Source organism: Hemibagrus wyckioides, linkage group LG20 (assembly GCF_019097595.1).
Source record: "Hemibagrus wyckioides isolate EC202008001 linkage group LG20, SWU_Hwy_1.0, whole genome shotgun sequence".
Lineage (NCBI taxonomy): Eukaryota > Metazoa > Chordata > Actinopteri > Siluriformes > Bagridae > Hemibagrus > Hemibagrus wyckioides.
Window position 1 is genome coordinate 7,290,508 of NC_080729.1, and position 21,246 is coordinate 7,311,753.

The following is a 21,246-nucleotide window of genomic DNA, read 5'->3' on the forward strand; positions in this document are numbered from 1 at the left end:
TTCTGGCCAGGAAAAAAAAAATGAAGCTTGTGGAAAATATTAATTTAAAAAATGTGTAGATGTTGAAACCTTTAGCAGTGCATATTGAATCTTTAACTCTTAAGGTCTGTCAAAATCCTGAGAACATTTCTAACGCTAGTAAATGGGCTGGTTTTCTCTTTTCCCTCCCTTCGTGTGCACTTTGGGAGGCGGTTCCCCTACACACACACACACACACACACACACACACACCTCCCTTTAGCATTTTGCTTACAGCTATGAAGCTGGACCTACCCCTGATTTATGTTAGTCCTCTGAATAAGTGTCAATGTAAAATAAGCAAGTTAGAAAGGCGTTTTCTGTTGGATTAAATGGCACGGGTAATTTCTTGTTCATACTGACTTGGGGAAAGCATTGGTCAGCTGTCCATCAGTGGACCAGTCTGCAGACCTGACATGGACTTGAAGCTTTTAGCGTTTCTTCTGAACTTGGAGTTATTTCTGCGCGTGCCTTTATCTCAAGCTGTGAGCGCTTCACTGAAGCCTGGAGATGCCGAGGTAAGCGCTCAGGATGCGTCGATTTACTTATCTAGCACTTTTTAAACATTTTTAGAAGGAAAGGGAAATGCTCTCTATCTTTGCTTGTTTGCAGAACTTTTTTTTTTCCTATAGTGTACCTTTTATTAGACTTTTCAGGTGAAAAATCCATGCTGAATATACCAAATATTCCTTATCTCCTGGGAACATGAATATAAGTGTTCCTTTATGAGTGAATTAAGATGCATGATCATTTTAGGAGAAGAACAGTTTAATACCCTTTTGTTTTGGGAGTGTATGAAGGAAAAGCGAAAAGAAACAGAGAAAAATAGTATTAAAAATAATAATAGCCTGCAGCCTACAGTTCTACAGCTCCTGAGGAGTCATTGAAATTGAGTGCGTGCGCGCGCGCGCGCATAGGTGTGTGTGTGTGTGACGCTATAATAGTATGGAAACAGATCAAACCAGTTCACTTCATGATTTCATGTGCAGCTAATTAGCCCAAAATGCAATTTGCTCAACTCTTAAACACACACACACCTTACATATCATATGCTCAAAAGTTATAATTAGCTTAAGGCTTAATTATGGTCTGTGGCTAACGCCCTGGCAATGGAGCATGTAATTAGTAGTACATGTTGCTAAAACCTTTAAAAGCAGATCTAGCATTACATGAGGCCATTTTTTAAAGAACTGTTTGCTTATGTGAACCACCTTAATTTGAAATAGTTTATTAATATCAATACTTTACAACCACCTTAATATATGATCTACAATGTCAGGTCTTGAACCTGTTGCTTGTAATAGCTTAGAGGCTAAGGTGTTGGGCTACTGATCAGAAGGTTCAAATCCCAGGTCCACCAAGCTGCTGGGCCCTTGAGCAAGGACAAGGCCATTAGCCTTCAATTGCTCAGTTATGAGAGAATTGTAAGTCACTCTAGATAATTGTGTCTGGCAAATGCCAGAAATGCAAATGAGTAGGTATCCCAGCAAATCAAGTCCAAGATCAGATTGTTTAATGCTTAGACAGATAAAAATGCGATCCTTTGGAAGCGCAATAATTCTTTATAGTTTATGTTCATGACAACACAATCACAGCATCTTGCTCAGCCCATAAAAGTATAGCTTTCATGGAAGGGTGGCTAGAAAAAAGCCCAAGTTTCAAAACTGCATCTAAACAAACCGGAAAAGTTCAGGAATAATGTCCTTTGGTCTGATGACCAAGGTGGAGATGTTTGGTCATCATGCACAGTGCCATGTTGGGCAAAAACCGAACCACAAACTCCTCATACCAGCCGTCAAGCATGGTGGAGGTGAGGTGATGATTTGGGTTTGTTTTGCAGACACACATCCTGGGAAGCTTGCAGTCACTAAGACAACAATGAATTCCACTTCATACCAGATATATTCTTCAGACAAATCTTGAACCTCCTTTGCTTAGTTGTGTAAAAGGAGATAAAATATAAGTCGCTCTGGATATGGGCGTCTGGCAAATGCCAGAAATGTAAACGTACAGTTTGATTCAATTCAGTTGAACTCAGTTTTTATTTGTTTAGCACAAGAGACATTGTCATGTAAAGCAACTGATATATTCTATATCTAGGCACGCTTTGTTCTGGGCTGACTGCGGCCCTTGGCTGAGTGTGTGTCACCATTTGTTTATGACCTCATCTTATTACCATGATATCCTTTGTTTTGTCCTAGAAATTCTTTCTGTTCTGTTTTGAGAACATGTGCTGAACACAGTTCCGTCTTCCGTATCTTAGATAGGCCTTTTCTTAGTAAACTTTATTTTGTAATAACCTTAGGAACTCTGAGTTAAGATGTGAATTTAGATTCCGCAGAGACATTGATGAGAGAAATAAAAACCGTAACACAAGAAAGAAAGCGTGATTTAAAACAGGAGAACATCCTCTTGGGTGACTCTTCTATAAAGGTTAACAGTACTAGGTGAGTTGAAAGGCTGTTCAGTATGAGCATTATAGTCTTTGTGTAACTAAATCACCAAACTGTGGTGCTGCAGAAACACAACATTTCTAGTAAAATCAGCCACCAGTGTTTTTTTTTTATTCCTTTTTGTCTATGTAGGTTTTTTGTTGGAAGACTGATAGTCCATCACCATCACCCACCACGCTTGCTTAAATGATCAACTTTTTTCTTTCTGACTCCATGCCTCCAGGATTGGAATTGACAAACCTTAACTGAGCTAATGATAGGTTGTTGAATAGCCTAGTGCATAATTCTTTACTGCTGTTCTGTGCCTATTCCCACTCCCTTTAATAAACCCTGTGGTGTTTTTGTGGGCAAACTGGACTGTAAATTGGACTCTTAAATGTAAAATGTCAACATAACTCCTTTATTTTGTTGTGGTTACACTGCTACCACATCACACTCTGTCTCCTCATAATCCTCAGCTATTGTATAGTAATCATCATAAAAGATGAGCGTTTTTAGATTCTAATTCAGATCTGTGTATGAAATGTTAACAAAAAATCCAGACATCACATGATCATCATGTCATACTATCCTTAAGCTTCATAACCTTAATAAATACTATGTGTATGTGTGTGGTCTGGACATTCATGCAGCTTTGTTAACTGGGGTTATATGGAGTCTGCATGGAAAGATATTCCTCTAAGGCATGGAAAAGAAAATCTGGCTTCTGTCATAAAAGATAACAAAGAAAGACTCTTATACACATATCACTGGTTTATTAGTCTTGGATTTTCCCCAGTGCTTTGACTGAGTATAATTTTGTTATACTGTCTAGAGAGAAAGTTTTATGGAGTATCTTTAGGACACTTCTCTATGTCATGATGTCAAAATATAGATTTGGCAACCAAACAACTGGGCTTTCAGCTTTCTGTAAACCTCCGAAAGGATAGAGACTACTTGTTGAATGTGAAAAGAATGTGCAGAGGGTTTGTATAAAGCTCAAACCCGAACTGTGGAGGCCTGCAGCACTACATGATGGTCATAAATGACCGAATGTTGTGTTTCAGCAGGTAAAATGCTTATTCTGTCATTGCTGATTCTTGTCCCTGTCATTCGTGTGTGATCTGAGAACTTTTGTGAATATACAAACATGTTTCCTAAACTTATAAATTTACTGCAGAAATGAAAACAAAGTATAGTATTATAAAATATTTAATATAGTATAATAAATATTTATATTATAGTATAAAGTATGGAATTAAAATGGTCTTCCTGCACAGTGTGGCCTTAAAGTGTGTATAAAGATGATGATAATTAACAGAAACATATATTTCTTTTAAAGTTTATGGCGAATTGAAGAGATTCTCTCCTTTTCCAGGCTGGCTAATATATTTAGTAAGGTTTTATTCAAGCACTATTATAGTATAATGAGGCAGTGCTGCATCAAGTGGTTAAGGCTCTTGATTGTTGATCCAAGGATCAGGGTTCAAACCCCAGCACCACCAAGCTCCAGTGTTGGGCAATTGAGCAAGACCCTTAACCCTTCCTGCTCCAGGGGTGCAGTATCACAACTGCTCCTGCGCTCTGACCCCAACTTCCTCAGCTGGGATATATACGAAGAAAAGAATTCCACTGTGCTGTAATGTGTGGGGCAATAATAAAGGCTTCATGCCCTCAGTTCTTCTTCTTCTTAGCCGTGGCATGTATTTATAAATGGATTAACCCTAAAATCATATATTGTGTCAAGAATCTGTCATTAATGTCAAGTATTAACATCAGTCTCCATGGATCTTTTTTTGATCTATTTCCTCCAGATTGTCTGCTATCCTCTCATTTTCCTCCCCAGAAAAAAGGCCTGGTCTTTTTCTTTTTTTTTGCCAAGTTTTAATGTGCCTCAGATTCCTGTTCATGACAGACAGGATATTAAATCTGAGGTTGTCTTCAGCTATTGTACCCCAACGACCTCAGTGTTGTGCCTTGATGCATGTTGTACGTTCTGAAATGGTTTTTCTCACAAAATGGCTGTAGAACTTGTGATAATTGAGTTGTGGAAAAAGTCATTTTCTCATCAACAAGGCATTTCATTCTGCAGAACTGCTCCCAACTGGATTTTTTGTTTTATTCCACCATTCTGCATGAACTCTAGAGACAGTCGTGTATGAAAGTCTCAGGAGATCAGCAGTTTCTAAAATATTTAAACTGGCACTGAGAATGATGGAATGTTCTTCTAATGTTGGAAACTTTTGACCTGCATGTGAATTATTTTGGTCATTAAACTTCTATCACATGATTGAGCAGGTGTACAGATGTCCACCATACAGAAGTCTGATGGCTCACATCATACGTAAATATTAGTAATACTAGATACAGAGTGCTTATATAAAAACAAAATCTCATAATATTCTGAGTCAGTAGTCTGATGTGTCTCATATTTGATCTAGGATTCGGTTTAGCACTGGAAGCAAAATGAAACGTTTATGTGGATATATTTCTGCAGGTTTTTCTTGAGAAATATGGTTACCTCCATGAGAAGGATCACACCCACGGTGAAGTCTCATCAGCTGTCAGGTAATGATATCACTTCCTAAAATGTGTACAACTATTTGATTTCTGGAGTTTAAAAATACTGACTGTGACTTGGTGCAGTTTAAAGTCACTGTATGTAACAATATGAATAGAACAGAAAACATGGGCTCTTATAGAACATGAAAAATCTATAGCATGTTGTGACTTTCTCATTATTCCACCAATATTTCACTCTACTTTACACTCAAAGTTTGCTATTTTGGCCTGCTGAGTTGTAATCTAATTACTTATGGGTGAAACTCACATGATTAGTCACGGTCATGCAGCTCTCAAAAGAAGCCAAACTCCACATCATGCTGTTAAATGGTCTCTTGCACATTTTTTATTTCTCATACCGATATATTACCAGTGCATGTTTCCCACCGGAGACTTCTTCCCTGATTGTTTATGTTATTGACCATTTTCCCTTCTGTCCCAATTTAGGCAGTTTCAGTGGTTGTCCCATCTGCCCGTCACTGGTAGACTGGACAGTACCACGTTGTTGAAGATGGCGACACCGCGCTGTGGGGTGAAAGACAGAGGAAGCAATAAAGCCTGGGCACAGCGAGTTAACTCTATTTTTACAGGACAAAGCCAACAGCACATCCGCAAGAAGCGCTACACTCGACCAGGTATGGGTTTAGTGACACAACTTGTTTTCAATTTCTACTTTAATCTACATGTAGCTTGACACGTTACAATAAAGTTAGACCCAAGGACTTAAGTGCTCTGGCAAAATGCTAATCTACATCCACAGCCACATAAACATGACTAACCCTGTCCTGAATAGGCTCCTCAGTGGAAATAAAGGCATGCAACTAAGCAGCATGTGCCAGTCTACCAACATGTCATAGCTAACTTGGCGTCTTATGATGTATACTAGCATTATGAACAACCACCATCATTGTTGGACAATGATGAAATTAATTTTTATTTTTCCTGGAGTTTTTCGTAGATATGTGGGTAGCTGTACTAATGTAGCTGTACTAATATTACTACTACTGCTACAACTAATAATAATAGCATCTTGCTGTAGTGGCTAGCTCTTAGCTATGCCAGCAGACACATTGGAGGCTCTAGAATTTTCCTTCTCACGCTCATAATTGCACTTTATTATTAGTTACTAAATAATTTATAGTAGTTACTGACAGAATGACAAACCATGACTTTTAGGGTTAAGGCACAGGGTCTGTGTCCATCTGTTGAACATCTTGAACACGGATTAAAGGAGCCATTATATCTGTAATTGCGTCGCACATAATGGCCAAAATTGAAGCTGGTTTCGAAGGACACGAAGCACGTGGGTTTCAGACGCCATTCCCTCACTGTGTTCCTATAATCATCCAATTCCTCACAGCAGGACATCAAATACCAGGAGAATGGTATCTCCAGTTACTAAATATAAACATTATTGAATATAATAATGCTATAATATTATAATAAAACGGTATAAAGCTTTTTTATACAAAGGGAATGAGACATGGTGTAAGTATAAATAACCAAATATCAAGGAATGAAGCTTTGTATCATATGAAATATTTTGTTAGGTTCCTGTTATTTGGTCCATCAAGTTACTGCTAGAATGTAAATCCTGTATAAAAGTCAGGGGATATCTGTCTTTATTCCTACACAAAGCCCTGAAGGTCATGTGTGTAATGTGTGTTGTAAAGAAAATGCACTGCTTCCAGGGCAGGGTGTGCCTTTTTGTAAAAGCTCAGCCCTAACATCATGGGGAGGAGTAATTGCTACCCGTGCTCCCTTTGTGCAGACGTTCAGCAAGGAGGCCAACACTCCCATACCTGCAGGGCCCAATCACACACTCACACACATACATACACCTTAACTATTCCACCACATCTTACCTGCATCCTAAATAACCACAACTAGGGTTTCTAAACTTCTAAACTTCCATCAGCATAACATTCTGTGCTGGAATCGATAAGAAAGAACACTTTGGAAGGGTTTCAGTGGAAAACTAGACACGTCTGTTTGTGTGCTCACTAAAAACTTCCTCCGGAAAATGTCCCTCTGTCACTCTGGGGATTTGTAATAGAGCAGGAATGCAACAACACTGAGTTTTTGTGTCAGTTCCTGTGGCAAGCAATCTGTTCTCACTTTAAATCTAACCAGCTGATTCAGCACAGATTTGGGGCAAACAAGCACATTTTAGATAGCTGTATTTCTTCTAAGTACAAGACTGTGAGTTGAGGGAATTTCTTTTAGTTTCTGGGTGAAAACAATACCTATAAATCTATTTTTCCACAATTTCTTTTTTTTTTAAAAACCCCATAATGTCTGTTTCTATCATGTTTGTATTAAAAGGCAATGGTACAAATGTTACGACAATTCAGTCTACACCAGCTGTTTTAGCAATTTTAATCAGGAAGCTCATACTCTGAGCAGTATTGTTTACTGGGAGTCAAGAAAAACAGGACCTGAAAGAGAAAATATTTACCTTTCACAAAGCCAAGAGTTTTAAGAGATGCTTTTACCATCAGTGACGGTGAAGAGAGTTACGAAAACCCAAAGCAAGACACCTAAAAGGTTTTATAGACAGAAGTGAGAACAGTCTGCTTTTATACCATGTTTCTCTAATAAGGTACGCAGCCATTCAAACACCTGCAGTTTCCTATAGTCTTACTTTTGTAACTAAATGGTACAAACATGCAATAAGGAAACCTACAGTTCTGAGAGATATTAACTGTCCAAATGATGATGGTTAAATGTTAAATGTTTAAATTGATGTTAAAACGAGTGCTTTATTGAAGGCAGACATATTAAGACAGTCAAAGGCAGTGTAAGTATTAATTATACGAAATATAAATATACACCGACCAGGCATAACATTATAACCGGCTGCCTAATATTGTGTTGGTTCACTTTTTACCACTGACCCAATATGCATTGTGTATTCTGACCCCCATTTCTATCAGAACCAGTATTAACGTCTTCAGCAATTTGATCAACAGCAGCACATCTGTTGGATCGGATCACACGGGCCAGCCTTCGCCCCCCACATGCATCAGTGAGCCTTGGCCGCCCATGACCCTGTCGCTGGTTCATAACTGTTCATTCCTTGGATCACTTTTGATAGATACTGACCACTGCAGACCGGGAACACCCCACAAGAGCTGCAGTTTTGGAGATGCTCTGATGCAGTGGTCTAGCCATCACAATTTGGCCCTTCTCAAACTCGCTCAAATCCTTACGCTTGTCCATTTTTCCTGTTTCTAACACATCAACTTTGAGGACAAAATGTTCACTTGCTGCCTAATATATCCCACCCACTAACAGGTGCCATGATGAGGAGATCATCAGTGTTATTCACTTCACCTCCCAGTGCTCATAATGTTATGGCTGATTGGTTTATATCTCTATATAAATCAGTCAGAATGAATTTGACTTTTTTCATGTTTTATTTGTTTTATTTGATGCTAGACCAGCCTTATTGAGTAGTCATGTGTTCAAAAAGAAAATTATTAATACATGCCTATTCAAAACATTTGACTGGTAATATAATCTCTTCTGTCTTTTTAATACTTAAGTTATTAATATAATAACTTAATACTTTGTTTAATTAATTGTGTAAAAACAAACTGTAGCATGCAGTGAGATGACAAAGTCAAAGTCAAAGTCAAAGAAGCTTTATTGTCACTTCAACCATATATAGCAGATGCAGTACACAGTGACGTGAAACAACGTTCCTCCTAGACCAGAGGTGCTACACAGAACACAGACAAAGTACAGTGAAGCAGACAAACATAGAGCTAAACATAGGGATAAAAAAAATTAAACTATAATTTAAAAATTAAAATTAAACTGTGTTCACTGAGGCAAATCCAGAATCATAATAAGGTTAAAAACACAGGCAGGCAAAGTTAAAGTACAACCATCCAATATACAAAAGGAAGGAAACAGGGTCTAAACCAGGAAGAACCTTAAGTAACTGAATCCATGATAAGACTTTGATGAAGAAAGAACAAAGAACCTATGAACACAGGCCAATGAGAAGACAGGGGCAGAGAGACAGGACTAGAAAAGAATCCAGAGCAACCACAGACAAAGTGTGTTTGTTACCATGGCGACTGCGATGTAAAGCTGGAACATTCGCTTTTATGAAAGCTTCCTGATCTTTGGCAAAGTGAGAATAATCTCTGGGAACGTTGAACGCTACTGGTCTCCTTGAATGTTGTTCTAGCAGAGTGATATGAGTCACGTGTGTGTGTGTGTGTGTGTGTGTGCATGTGTTCATGTCTAGAAGCCAGTGGAATGATGAGGAATGTCATCACTCTACTTCTGACTAATGAGTCTGAAAGTGACATTTGAACTTGGAGTCTATTGTTGGAGCAAAGATTAGGCTTATAATTGACTATAAAGAAGCCAAAACACCAAGTGGTAAAAGCATGAATCACTGAGCTTAGCAATCACACCATAGCAGGTTTGAGAACAAGAGAAGGTCATAATAATAGATTACCAACAAACACTTATTAAACAGAACAAGGCCATGGTCAAAGAATGGACATGCTCCAAAACACAGCAAATTAAAATCCATTCGATGTGTCTACCTGCGGACCCCGAAACCCACATTCAATCACTCCACTGAGCCTCATCAAAGCAGATACTCAACATCTAGAAATGTCCATGGGCCTCAGAGATTAATCAGAGAACAAAACACTCGAATGATAGCTTATGAAAAAATATTACAATTCAGAAACCTTTAAAATTGGGGACTGTAACACTACTGACCTGAATATTCTTTTCAATAAATATAACTATAGTCAGCTAGTCAGACTAAAGTAGATTTCTCTATGGCTGAATTCTTCACAAAAAGCTGAAAATAGTATATGTGTATTAATCAAAATTGTAGACGGTTTCTGCTTTTGAAGTATATAATATACTTTGGTTCTAAAAACTGCATGGTAATATTTGAATTTCTTTATAGACTTGACAAGGCGTCTTCTTGCAAATATCATGATGGAAAAGGAGCCAGTGAGGAAGTCAGTCAGATTTCCTCACTCACTGAATGTCAGACTTTGATTTAATTGTCACAGCAAAATGGCCATAAGCCTGATCATTGCAGTTTATAATCAAAATGTTGCACAGTAGTTGGAGTTGAAATCTATAAACATAATATTCTCCTTTTTTTTTACCTTGTGAGTTAAGAGAAGATTAGGTTGAAATGCTAGCGGAGAGGCATGAAAAAGAGAAATATATTTCCAATTAGGAAATCCTGGAGTGTATAGAAATATAATATAAATATAAGAAGGTTTTCTCATTTCACCACATGCTTCATTCAACGTAAATCGTATGATCTGCACTCAGACACTGGTTGACTTCAAATCCTTTAAAGTGTTGCAGCTAAAATAACAGACATTTCTTCATAATCCAAGTCCTCCCGCAAACACATACAGTCTGTGTGGTGCTGTCGTGTTCACTGAACACATTCTTCTGTGTTTAACTACTCATGTAGTGCTGTTAATAATAAATTGCCCGAATCAGCTTTTTAGAAATGTGGCCCCAGACCCTTAACAACCAAGGTGCAGAGAAATCCTCTGTGGACTTTAGAAAAAATCTCTAGAAGAAACCTTGGGATTTACATCCTGATAATAACTCACATATTCTGTCATTACAAGCATTTTTTGCATCTGTAATTGCTTCCAGGAGGGAAGTCCTGGGGTGTTTCAGATTATTAACTCTCTCTCTCTCTCTCTCTCTCTCTCTCTCTCTCTGACCTTTCCTTGAGGGTTGGTCTAAGTGCTGTAGTTAGACTTCAGTCAAAATGCGCCCATGAGATTCCTTTATTCAGCTTAAATATTAAATCTGGCTCATGATGGTTTCTATGTTCATTTAATATGTCTACACCTGCTTGCAGCGAGGCCAATGTTTACAGGCATATTTAGAGAAGGTCATCACTATGCATTCCTGAGGTTTCCACAGCTGGAGGCAAGCTTTATACCCCAGAGATCTTAGAGCGTTTCCCTGACGACAGTTTACTATTGGATTTATTACATTTTTGCACATACTTCCATTTCCCTGATAAATGAAATCATTCAGAACCTTTAGGAATTAAAATAGGAGTTTTGAGAATTGGCTTCGATGACTTTAGACTCACCTTCTTACCAGCACCATTGGCTTATGACTTTATGACTTATGGCTTTCTTAGGGTTCCAATTTAAAAAAGGGGCAATTTTCTATCCCTTCTCTACTCTCACTACACACATATATGTAAACTACATAGATCTCAGTCTGTATATAACTTGGAGAGTTATGTATGTGCTTATTCGTTCTTTCTTTCTTGTTCAGGGAGTTTATTGTCCACTGTAAGTCTTGTGCTACTCTTGGCAAGTGGAAATCCTTTCTGTTGCTCATGTTGTAGCTGTTGTGACACCAATTTCTGCTTTGGGAATGAATAAATTACTCTAATCTACTCTTAATAGTCTAGGAAAGGTTAAATATTAAATACAACGTCATTTTTAATATATTTCTGGCTTTCTAAGATTTTGTAGACCATTTTTGTAAGTAGTTTTGATTTTCCTGCCCCTTTTCTCTGACCTTTATTTTCCCATAGCTCATTTTTAACTGACCAAAATCACATGTCCCTTGTGGGATCCCTTATTGGCTCAGTTTGTGATCATTACTTTTTATATCCGCTGGATGAGCTCAGTGTCAATTGGACTCATGCATTTAGTGTGTTGCATTTTAATTCTCAGTGCTGGGGTTTTTTTTGTAATTATGCTTTGTATACTCATGGTCATGTACACAACACACCATATCGTCTAAGCAATGTAAATAAGCCAATGATATGGACCAAATTTTTGCAAAGACACAAACTATACCACTGACCACTGGGCTATTTTGATGGCTGGGAAGCATGTAATTACTTTCAAGTCATGTAACTGCTGATGTATGTTAAGCAAATTGTTTACAGATCTTGCTGCGAGGAGCTCTTCTTGGTTTACATAGCTGAGAGAACGGACGTTAGTGTGTACCTTCATTTAGAAAGTTCGGGGAAAGAGAATTGTTGTTCTTAAAAATAATGTCAGTGCTGTTATAAGAAAATAATACTGGATGGAGCAGCCTTTCTTTCTTGAAACTGATCATACTTCTACTTATATGTGTTTTATTCCTCTCAAAGCACAGCAATTAGCCAAAGATTGTCTTTAGAGGCAGGTATATCAGCTGTTTAACAAATGTTAACTCCATACACTTTAAATTCCACTGAAATACTAATGAACTCTTTTGATTGCACAATGATTTAAAATATGTTCGAGCGATAGAAGCCATTGATTTGTCGCTTTTCAAGGTAGGAATGTAAGACAGTGTGCTCACTTCATAGGCACCTTTTAACCAAGAATGCATGACCACATGTTAAAATTTTATATTAAATGCACCAATTAATAAGAATTCCCAGATTGCTGATTGCTGTTAGAAACTTCAGCTTCAGGAGTTCACTAGTAAACCTGGCTTAAAGCCCCAAGCTTTGTATTTGTTCAGAGATAAACGGTTAAAACTGTAAATCCCACCTGTCACTCTAAGGATTTGTAATACACCAGGAATGCAGCAAAGCTATGTTATGTTGGTCCGTATTCATGTCAGTGCCTGATGCCAACCAGCTGTTATTATTATACAATAAACCAGCTCAGTGGAGCAAAGAGCTTTTAAGAAGTTTCTAAAAATCTACTGTAAAAATCTCAGGAAGTGTTTGGGTAACACTTCTTTTTGCTTAATAATAAAAAAAATAGGTGAGGTTTTCAGTATTCTTTCTTTTGTAGGAGGGAAATGGTACAAGCAGCATCTGACATACCAGATAGTGAACTGGCCACGGCATCTGTCCCAGGGTCCCGTGCGGCTGGCAGTGCGAACGGCTTTCCAGCTCTGGAGCAACGTTTCAGGATTGGTTTTCCATGAATTGAGCGAGGGGCCGACAGACATCCGGCTGGCTTTTTATGAGGGAGAGCATAACGATGGCACTAGCAATGCATTCGATGGCCCAGGTACAATGCATATCAATGTAGTGTTACTTTAGTCATTGAGTAAGCTAGATTTTGCCTCTAAATATTCCTGTGCAATTTCAAATACTATCACAAGCCAATTTTTATGGTCATTTAGTGTTAAAATGGTCTCATAATATGACAGTGCAGTTGATGATGATGATGATGATGATGATGATGATGATGAAGATGTCACTATCCTTCTCTCACAGTCTTTGTCATATTTTGTTGTACTCAGGTGGTGCCCTGGCACATGCTTTTTTCCCATGCAGAGGTGAGGCTCACTTTGATAAAGCTGAGCGCTGGACTCTGAGCGGCCACAAAGGTCATAACCTTTTCCTGGTCACTGCTCATGAAATTGGTCACACACTGGGATTAGAGCACTCACCAGTCCGCCACGCTCTCATGTCACCATACTATAAGAAGCTTGGCCGCAGTCTGCTGCTCAGCTGGGATGACATTACCGCTGTGCAACAATTATACGGTATGTATTTAATTACCCACAATTCCACTTATATAATTTAATAGAATTGTTTATGGTAAATACATGTACCTATACAAATCATTTTGAGTCTCATTCATTGTATTTGATATTAATTCAGTTTGGTATTTTCTTCCCAGTAGTAAGACATTTGGCATATGGGCATAAAATGAACGGCGGTCTTAACATTTACTATTTTTTGTTCATTATTTCCTCTTCAACTTCCATCTATTTGGACAGTTAGTTGTGTAAATATTCCTGCTGAGTGAATTCCACAGCCTCACCTCCATGACAGTTTTATTTGTCCCTCACACAAGGCATCATTATTACAGTCCACAGCTCAAATAATAAAAATAAGGCTTTGTCTTATCTTGGATTATTAAGAAACATTCTTAAGTTAACTCTAACCGGGAGTTCTACTCTTCCGATCTTTACTGGGAGAAACTATGTGGTAGAATGTATCTTTAGAAAAGAAAAGAAAAGAAAAGCAGAGGAATATATTTTACACTGACTGGCATTAGTTGAAAATGCCTGAAACATGGACGGAGCATTATCAAGTCCAAATGGCATCATGTGCTATTCATAATATAGATAAGACATAAGCTGCTATTCTTTTGACGTAAAAAGCGTCATGAATATCATGTTCTGTAGTTTTGCATTTACTTCTGGATATGGGACAGAACAAAGATAGGTAAGGTCAACTAAATGATGATAAGGTGGTAAGCGAATAGCTTTTTCTGATGCACTACCTCTTTTATGTCACTGTATAAGGTAGAAATTAATTAATTAATGAAGTGGATATACAGCTCTGGAAGACACCACTGCCCATTCTCCAGATTTGAACCCTATTGAAAACCTCTGGAATGTCATCAAGAGAAAGATGGATGGTCACAAACCATCAAGCAAAGCTGAGCTGTTTGCTTTTTTGCAAAAAGAGTGGTATAAAGTGGTATAACCCAACAGCAATGTGAAAAACTGGTGGAGAGCATGGAGCCAAAACACATGCAAATCGGGGTTATTCCACCAAATACTGATTTCTTAATGTTATTTAGCCAAAGCATTAACACAATTTGTTTACAAATAATTTGCATTTTGTTTTATTTGAGTTATTAAAGCTCTGCAAATACTGCAGGATCTTGGGTTATTTTGATGTGTTGTCATTTCCTTTAAATATACACTCGAAATAACAATAGTTATATTTTGAAAATATTGTCAGCAGTTCACAAAAAATGAAACAAAACTGTTCATCTCACCAATACATGCACCTGGAAGAAAAAACATAAGAAACTCTTTATTTTGCAGTGCTATCTTATTTTTTTTTTCCAGAGCTGTATGTGCCAGAAGATGGTATCATTTAGATTAGTCCAGAAGACTATCTAGAGTATATACTATCTATCTATCTATATTGTGAAGATTTTTCACATACAAAAAAAGGATCGTGATCAGCAATTCATTCATAAGTAATGGACCATCTTGGTCAGGGTTTGGTATGGATCTGCAACTGATTCCGGGAATACACGGCAGGAATACATCCTGGATGGGCCAGTTCATCATACAACACCACACACACACACAGACAAACACACACACTCATTCACGATCAAGCCGTAAAGCATCATGATATTGTGCTCATTCCTGTAAAATGGACCTGTATTCTTAAGAAATAACAGAAATAAGACAAAAAAGAAGGCAGATGCAGTTGCAAGGAATGCAAAATATTCTGTTTAACATAATTTAATATGCTACTTATTTCTATGTATTCCACAATATTACATCTGTCACTGATTTTCACCTAAAAGCAAGTAGCATCAATGCCTGCCAATTTCTAAAAGGAGGTGACTGAAGCAACACAAACAGCGGTAACTGTAGAAGACACAACAGCAGGAAGCTAAACTCAGTATAATATAATTGAAACCCGTGAGTGTCTCTCAGGCAGGTTTCCACATGCACTGTTACTTGTCCATCTGTCAGTCCTGAAGCACTCGGGAAGGAATGAAGGAATGCATCTAATTTTTCAGTCTCTGGCATTCAAGCTTACTGGAAACACTTTATCTTTCCACGAGTGCTCAGACAAAGACAGGTTTTTACTACGAACAGTCTGAGATGTTTGCGTATGCTTTTGAGAGAGCATGCGCTATCAGATCATACAAGACAATGCCACTTTGATAAAGAAGATACATTTTAAGAGATGTCTGGGCTTAGACTTTTTGAGTGGGAATTTTAGATCTTGAATTTTGGCACGGGATCGAATGGCGGTTTTCCGCTGCGGCTACTTTGTAATCTTAAAACCGAAGGACGTGTGTGCTGTGTCACGGGGACCTACACGGGTTTGGGTGTGATATCACACCGTATTTCGTCTGGAAGAGATGCTCCAAGGCGAGAGGGAAGAGGAAAGCGCCTAACCTAACTTCATTTTATTCATACTTGTGATGCTTGTTGCCTGTTTGAGCTCGCTGTGCGTGCTCGTGTCCGACGCCGGTGGGCCTCAGTCTTCTTTCTGGATCCCCAGGCTAGCTAATCTTAACAATAACCAGATTCCAGATAAACCCAAATTGCACCCCTTCTCCACACACTGCTGTATCTCTTGCAACTCTCACGGACAGTGTACAGAGAACCTGATATTGTATCTCTCAAACACAAAACCACACAATCTGCAAAATGTACAAAATGAAGGACACAACACAGAAGCTGAACTGCTGAAATATTGTATAACAAACATCATAATAAAAGTGGGTCTAATGAGGCGCTGTGTCATCACTACTACGTGTTCAGAACTAAATAATAAGCAAGGAATTATCATGACCAGGCTTCCTGTGATAGTGATAGGGTGCTTTTAACCCTCTAAAGTTGATTATTTCCCTTCAACACTAGATGTACAGCAATTTTACCAATGCTAACACTCATTTTATTTATTAAAGAAGTTGCATTTCATGTAATATGTCATTCCGTCGCAATTAAGAAATGCAACTTATTACCGAGTATCCACCAAAGTTTCCTCTTCCTCGGGACCTTCTTCCCATACCAGAAAATTTTACCAGCTTTATCTCTGACTGCTATAAAGAGCTGACATTGACATATGAAGACTCCTTACAAAATTATCAAACATTGCTCTAATGTCAGAGCTGCTGTTGCAGGAAAGGATTCAACCAAATCAGAATCAAGAATTTAGGGTAAGAGGTAGGTGTAAATCTAGACTCTTCTCTGTTCTGGCACAGAGGTGGTGGAATAAACTTCCCCTAGATGTCCAAACAGCCGAGTCACTGACTGTCTTCAAACACCGGATGAAGACCTACCTCTTCCTGAAGCTCTTAAACTAGCTCTTATTTTCCCTGGGTTTTTTTTTGTATCCTGTGTCTGTGACCTATTAAACCAGTGTTAATGTATTCATTGACTTTAAACACTCTCTGGATGAGAGCGTCTGCCAAATGCCAGAAATGTAAATGTAAAGTCAAATACATTGCATGTTGCATGTATGTATAATCCATTGTATATGTCCTGTAAAAGAACGTAAAAGAATGGTCTTGTTCTGCTATTTAACATCTTGAACACACCATTTCTGGTTATGAAAATCAGGTAGTGAACTATATCCCATGGACCGCACACATATCCAGAGCTCAACCACCCAGAACCAAACATGAGACATACAGTCTCCTGCTATATCTTCAGCTGTTCCTCCAAAACTGTCCTTTGGGGATGGAGATATTATCTGTGGTTAGCGCAAATGTTTGCTCAGCCTTTTGCAAACAAAATCGGTGTGCGGCCATCCTGAGTCTTATCAGAGGAAGCTTTGTATAATACATTGCATTGGATTTTTCTAGCACTTTTCCTGCATCCATAAATACAGTCCTTGTTTTATATAACTTATGTCTTTGACTTTACATTTACATAGAACTTATGTTTTCTGTTCCTTTCTATTTGTTAACAATAGAAATTTTCACAAAGCAGCCTGTGTAGAAGTAGATTTAGACACCTGATGTGGTGAAAATGGCAAGAAGAAAATAAGTGAGGAAGAAACCTTGAGAGAAACCTTTGGGTGAAACAGATAGTGAGACTATAAACCATTACTCTATATGGTTTTGGAAGAAACAGTAAGTTGTTTAGATGGCTAGAAATTCATCATTTGCTTCAATGATTGCCATTGACCCGAATTTTACCAAATAATATTGTGAAGTTCCTTAATCTTTGCTTTAAAGCACTGTTTACCTTCTCTGTTGAGTTGAAATAATAGTTATAATTAAACAGAACTTCCAATTTTTTAATTTTCTTTTTCTTTCTTTCTTGCTTGCTTGCTTGCTTGCTTCACGATGTCTGTAGGTAAACCATCTGGAGGTGCAGTGGTCCAGATCCCAAGCCAAGATCTTAGCTGGGCCATGCAGGATTGGGAGTTATCTCAGGAGCCTATGGGAGATCTGACCCAGCCCCACTATTGCAGGAACACATTTGATGCAATTACGATGGGTAAGGGAACCACAAAATACTGCAGTAACCCTTGTTTGTCTATCTATCTATCTATCTATCTATCTATCTATCTATCTATCTATCTATCTATCTATCTATCTATCTATCTATCTATTTTATACATGATTGAGTGTAACAATTCTGTCATTCACAAAGAAAATAACGTGAGTAAATGGAACATAATTCAAAGAGTAAAGGAGGATTGTCAATACAGTAAGCAGTGAATGACCCTTGATCTCTCTCTCTCTCTCTCTCTCTCTCTCTTTCTTTCTCTCTGTCTCTCTCTCTCTCGCTCTCTCACACACACACACACACACCGTTTTGTATCCATAGTTCATGTTTAGTTGTGTAATTGTTTATTTTTGATTGTATTTGCTCTTCAAAAAAATAAACAATACCAAGAAACTTTGCAACTTCTACAATTTACTTAGATTTTACTATTATTACTATTATTATAATTTATTTGTATTTATTTATTTATTTATTTTTTTATTTTTATTTTTTTATTTTTATTACTTTACTTTGTGTTTTATTTATTTTTTATTTATTTACAGATTTACCACTTAAATACATTTAGATATTTTACAAACCAGACTATATGACTGAGCCATGCTGCATTTGTATGAGATAATTGAGTCTAAATAGATCTGTAGATCTGACCAACTAGAACTTGCTCCTGGTCTCCTCTATTGTTACCTCAGTTTGGTCTTGGTTTTTATCTTGGATTTGAACATGACAATATATAACCATAACATTTTATCAGTTTTAAAATGACTGATTTTCATTATGAAAGAAATTTCAGCTTTTCTGAAATTGTGTGTGTGTGTGGCTCCTGTTCTACATCCTTTATATTGTGTCTCTCAGAGTAATGCCCTGAACGTTTACTTTAAATTTGTGCTCATTGAGGACCCCTATTGGTCCTGCAGTGCTCTGCTTTTCTTACTCATCTGTCTCTGCTCTTTTTAAAAGATGGGAACGGCACAGTGCTGGTCTTCAGAGGTGGTCTGTTCTGGACGGTGACGTCCGAGGGTAATGTAAGTGCTCCACTTCCCCTGAAGAAGCGTTGGCCTCAGCTTCCATTCGCCATCGAGGCTGCTGCCTTCTCCCCACTGGATGGCAAACTTTACTTTTTCAGCGGTGGGTTCTTATTAATGCTAGTAGCTTTAAAAATAAGGAGGAACAGATTGAAATATATATATATATATATATATATATATATATATATATATATATATATATATATATATATATATATATATATATATATATATACAAGCTTGCTTTAAGCTCTTCTTTAATTGACAGGCAAGTACATATGGCGATATTCAGGCACAGTTTTGGACCTCAGCTTCCCCAGGAAGAGCAGCGAGTGTGACATGCCACGACACCCAGACTGCGCCTTCTTCTATGCTCCTCTGGGCCACATGGTGGTCTTTAAAGGCTCACGCTACTTTGTGTTAAACCTGGAGACACTGCGCTCTGAGCCATACTACCCTAGAGGTCTTGCTGATTGGAAGGGAGTACCACGAGGGACCAACGGTGCCGTGACAAGAGCCGACGGACGGCTTTATTTTTTCCGTGAACAGAAGTACTGGAGGTTCGATCCAAGGAAACTACGTGTCACCGCAAGCGGACAATGGACAAAGAAGCTGGCATGGACTGGCTGCAATACAACTCCCTCAAATGACGTGCTGTGACCAGATTCAATGGTGAAGTGAAATGTTCTCGAACAGTGCAGGGGAGCGACGTGCAATTCAACAGAATACTGAAAAGGGCTTTTTATTTTGACATGTGATTGTTTTTTTCTGTCTGGTGCTAAACTGATGCTGTTGTATGGAGGGACAAGAGGAGGTAGTGTTGTATAATCATGTGGAATGAGTCTAGAACAAAGGTATAGAACGTGACAATATTTTGGGTGCTGGTACTGTTTACAAGATGTGATTTGAATTTAATCACATTTAATCACACAATTTTTTTTTTTTCATGCCACTATAACATGCAATCGTATTATGTATTGTAATTATGATGAGAATTATTTTTTAATTTTTTAAATGAACTGACCTCAGATAGATGGGCCAACAACATACACTGTATTGCCAAAAGTTTTGGGACACCCCTCCAAATCATTGAATTCAGGTGTTGTTTTTCAGGGGTCGGGTTTGGCCACTTAGTTCCAGTGAAAGGAACTTTTAATGCTTCAGATATTTTGGACAATTTCATGCTCCCAACTTTGTGGGAACAGTTTGGAGATGACCCCTTCCTGTTCCAACATGACTGCACACCAGTGCACAAAGCAAGGTCCATAAAGACATGGATGAGTGAGTTTGGTGTGGAGGAACTTCACAGAGTCCTGACCTCAACCCAATAGAACACCTTTGGGATGAATTAGTGCGGAGACTAGGAGCCAGACCTTCTCGTCCAACATCAGTGCCTGACCTCACAAACGCGCTACTAGATGAAAGGTCAAAAATTCCCATAAACACACTCCTAAAACTTGTGGAAAGTCTTCCCAGAAGAGTTGAAGCTGTTATAGCTGCAAAAGGCAAGCCAACTCTATATTACATTCATGTGCATATGAAGGCTGATGTCCCAAAACTTTTGGCAATATAGTGTATCTATTCATTGATGAAGTGAATCATATTAATATTAATCTTTATATTACTTGTCAGTATATAGAGATGAAATTGCACCAGGGATAATCACCCCACTGTTTGTCATTTTTAAATCATTTCTTATACCTATTAAAGACTCCACACAACCATTCTGCCAACCTGAATTTATTGTGTTTATTGTGTAACTGTAATACAATAATCAGCAAATTATTGCACAAATAAGCAGAAGCTGTGAGCATGTCACAACTAGTTTTATAAAAATGGATACACATGAGCTTTACTGTCCTCTGATTTCATTTAGTATCCTAAAGTAGTGACCATGTTTGAAGAGTGAACCTCGGCAAGATGAACTTTTATGAGATTTCATCATCAGAAAAAACTATTAATAAAACTATTAATATTACAGTCAGAAGAAGCTACAACTTGCAGTAAGAGCTGGGTGAGGTAAGACACTGCCCTCTGCTGGAGATTACATGAAGTGCAGCTCAATATCAAAGAGCCATTATCATGAGTAAAAGACATGGCAATGATAATAGGTTGTACAATGATCAGGCATAACATTATGACCACCTGCCTAATATTGTGTTGGTCCCCCTTTGGCTGCCAAAACAGCCCTGATCCATCATGCACTGTGTATTCTGACACCTTTCTATCAGTACCAGCATTAACTTCATTGGCAATTTGAGCAA

The 21,246-nt window shown here is 38.0% G+C and overlaps 1 protein-coding gene across 1 annotated transcript; it reads left to right on the forward strand.

Moving 5' to 3' along the window:
- Positions 1-228: 228 nt before the first annotated feature.
- On the forward strand, positions 229-20,722 carry mmp28 (matrix metallopeptidase 28). The gene is made up of 8 exons (XM_058418477.1): positions 229-536; positions 4,948-5,018; positions 5,460-5,647; positions 12,788-13,009; positions 13,245-13,490; positions 17,802-17,945; positions 18,915-19,082; positions 19,251-20,722. Exons 1-8 carry the CDS (start codon positions 435-437, stop codon positions 19,640-19,642), a joined length of 1,533 nt encoding a protein of 510 aa, XP_058274460.1. The 5' UTR covers positions 229-434; the 3' UTR covers positions 19,643-20,722.
- The last annotated feature ends 524 nt before the right edge of the window (positions 20,723-21,246 follow it).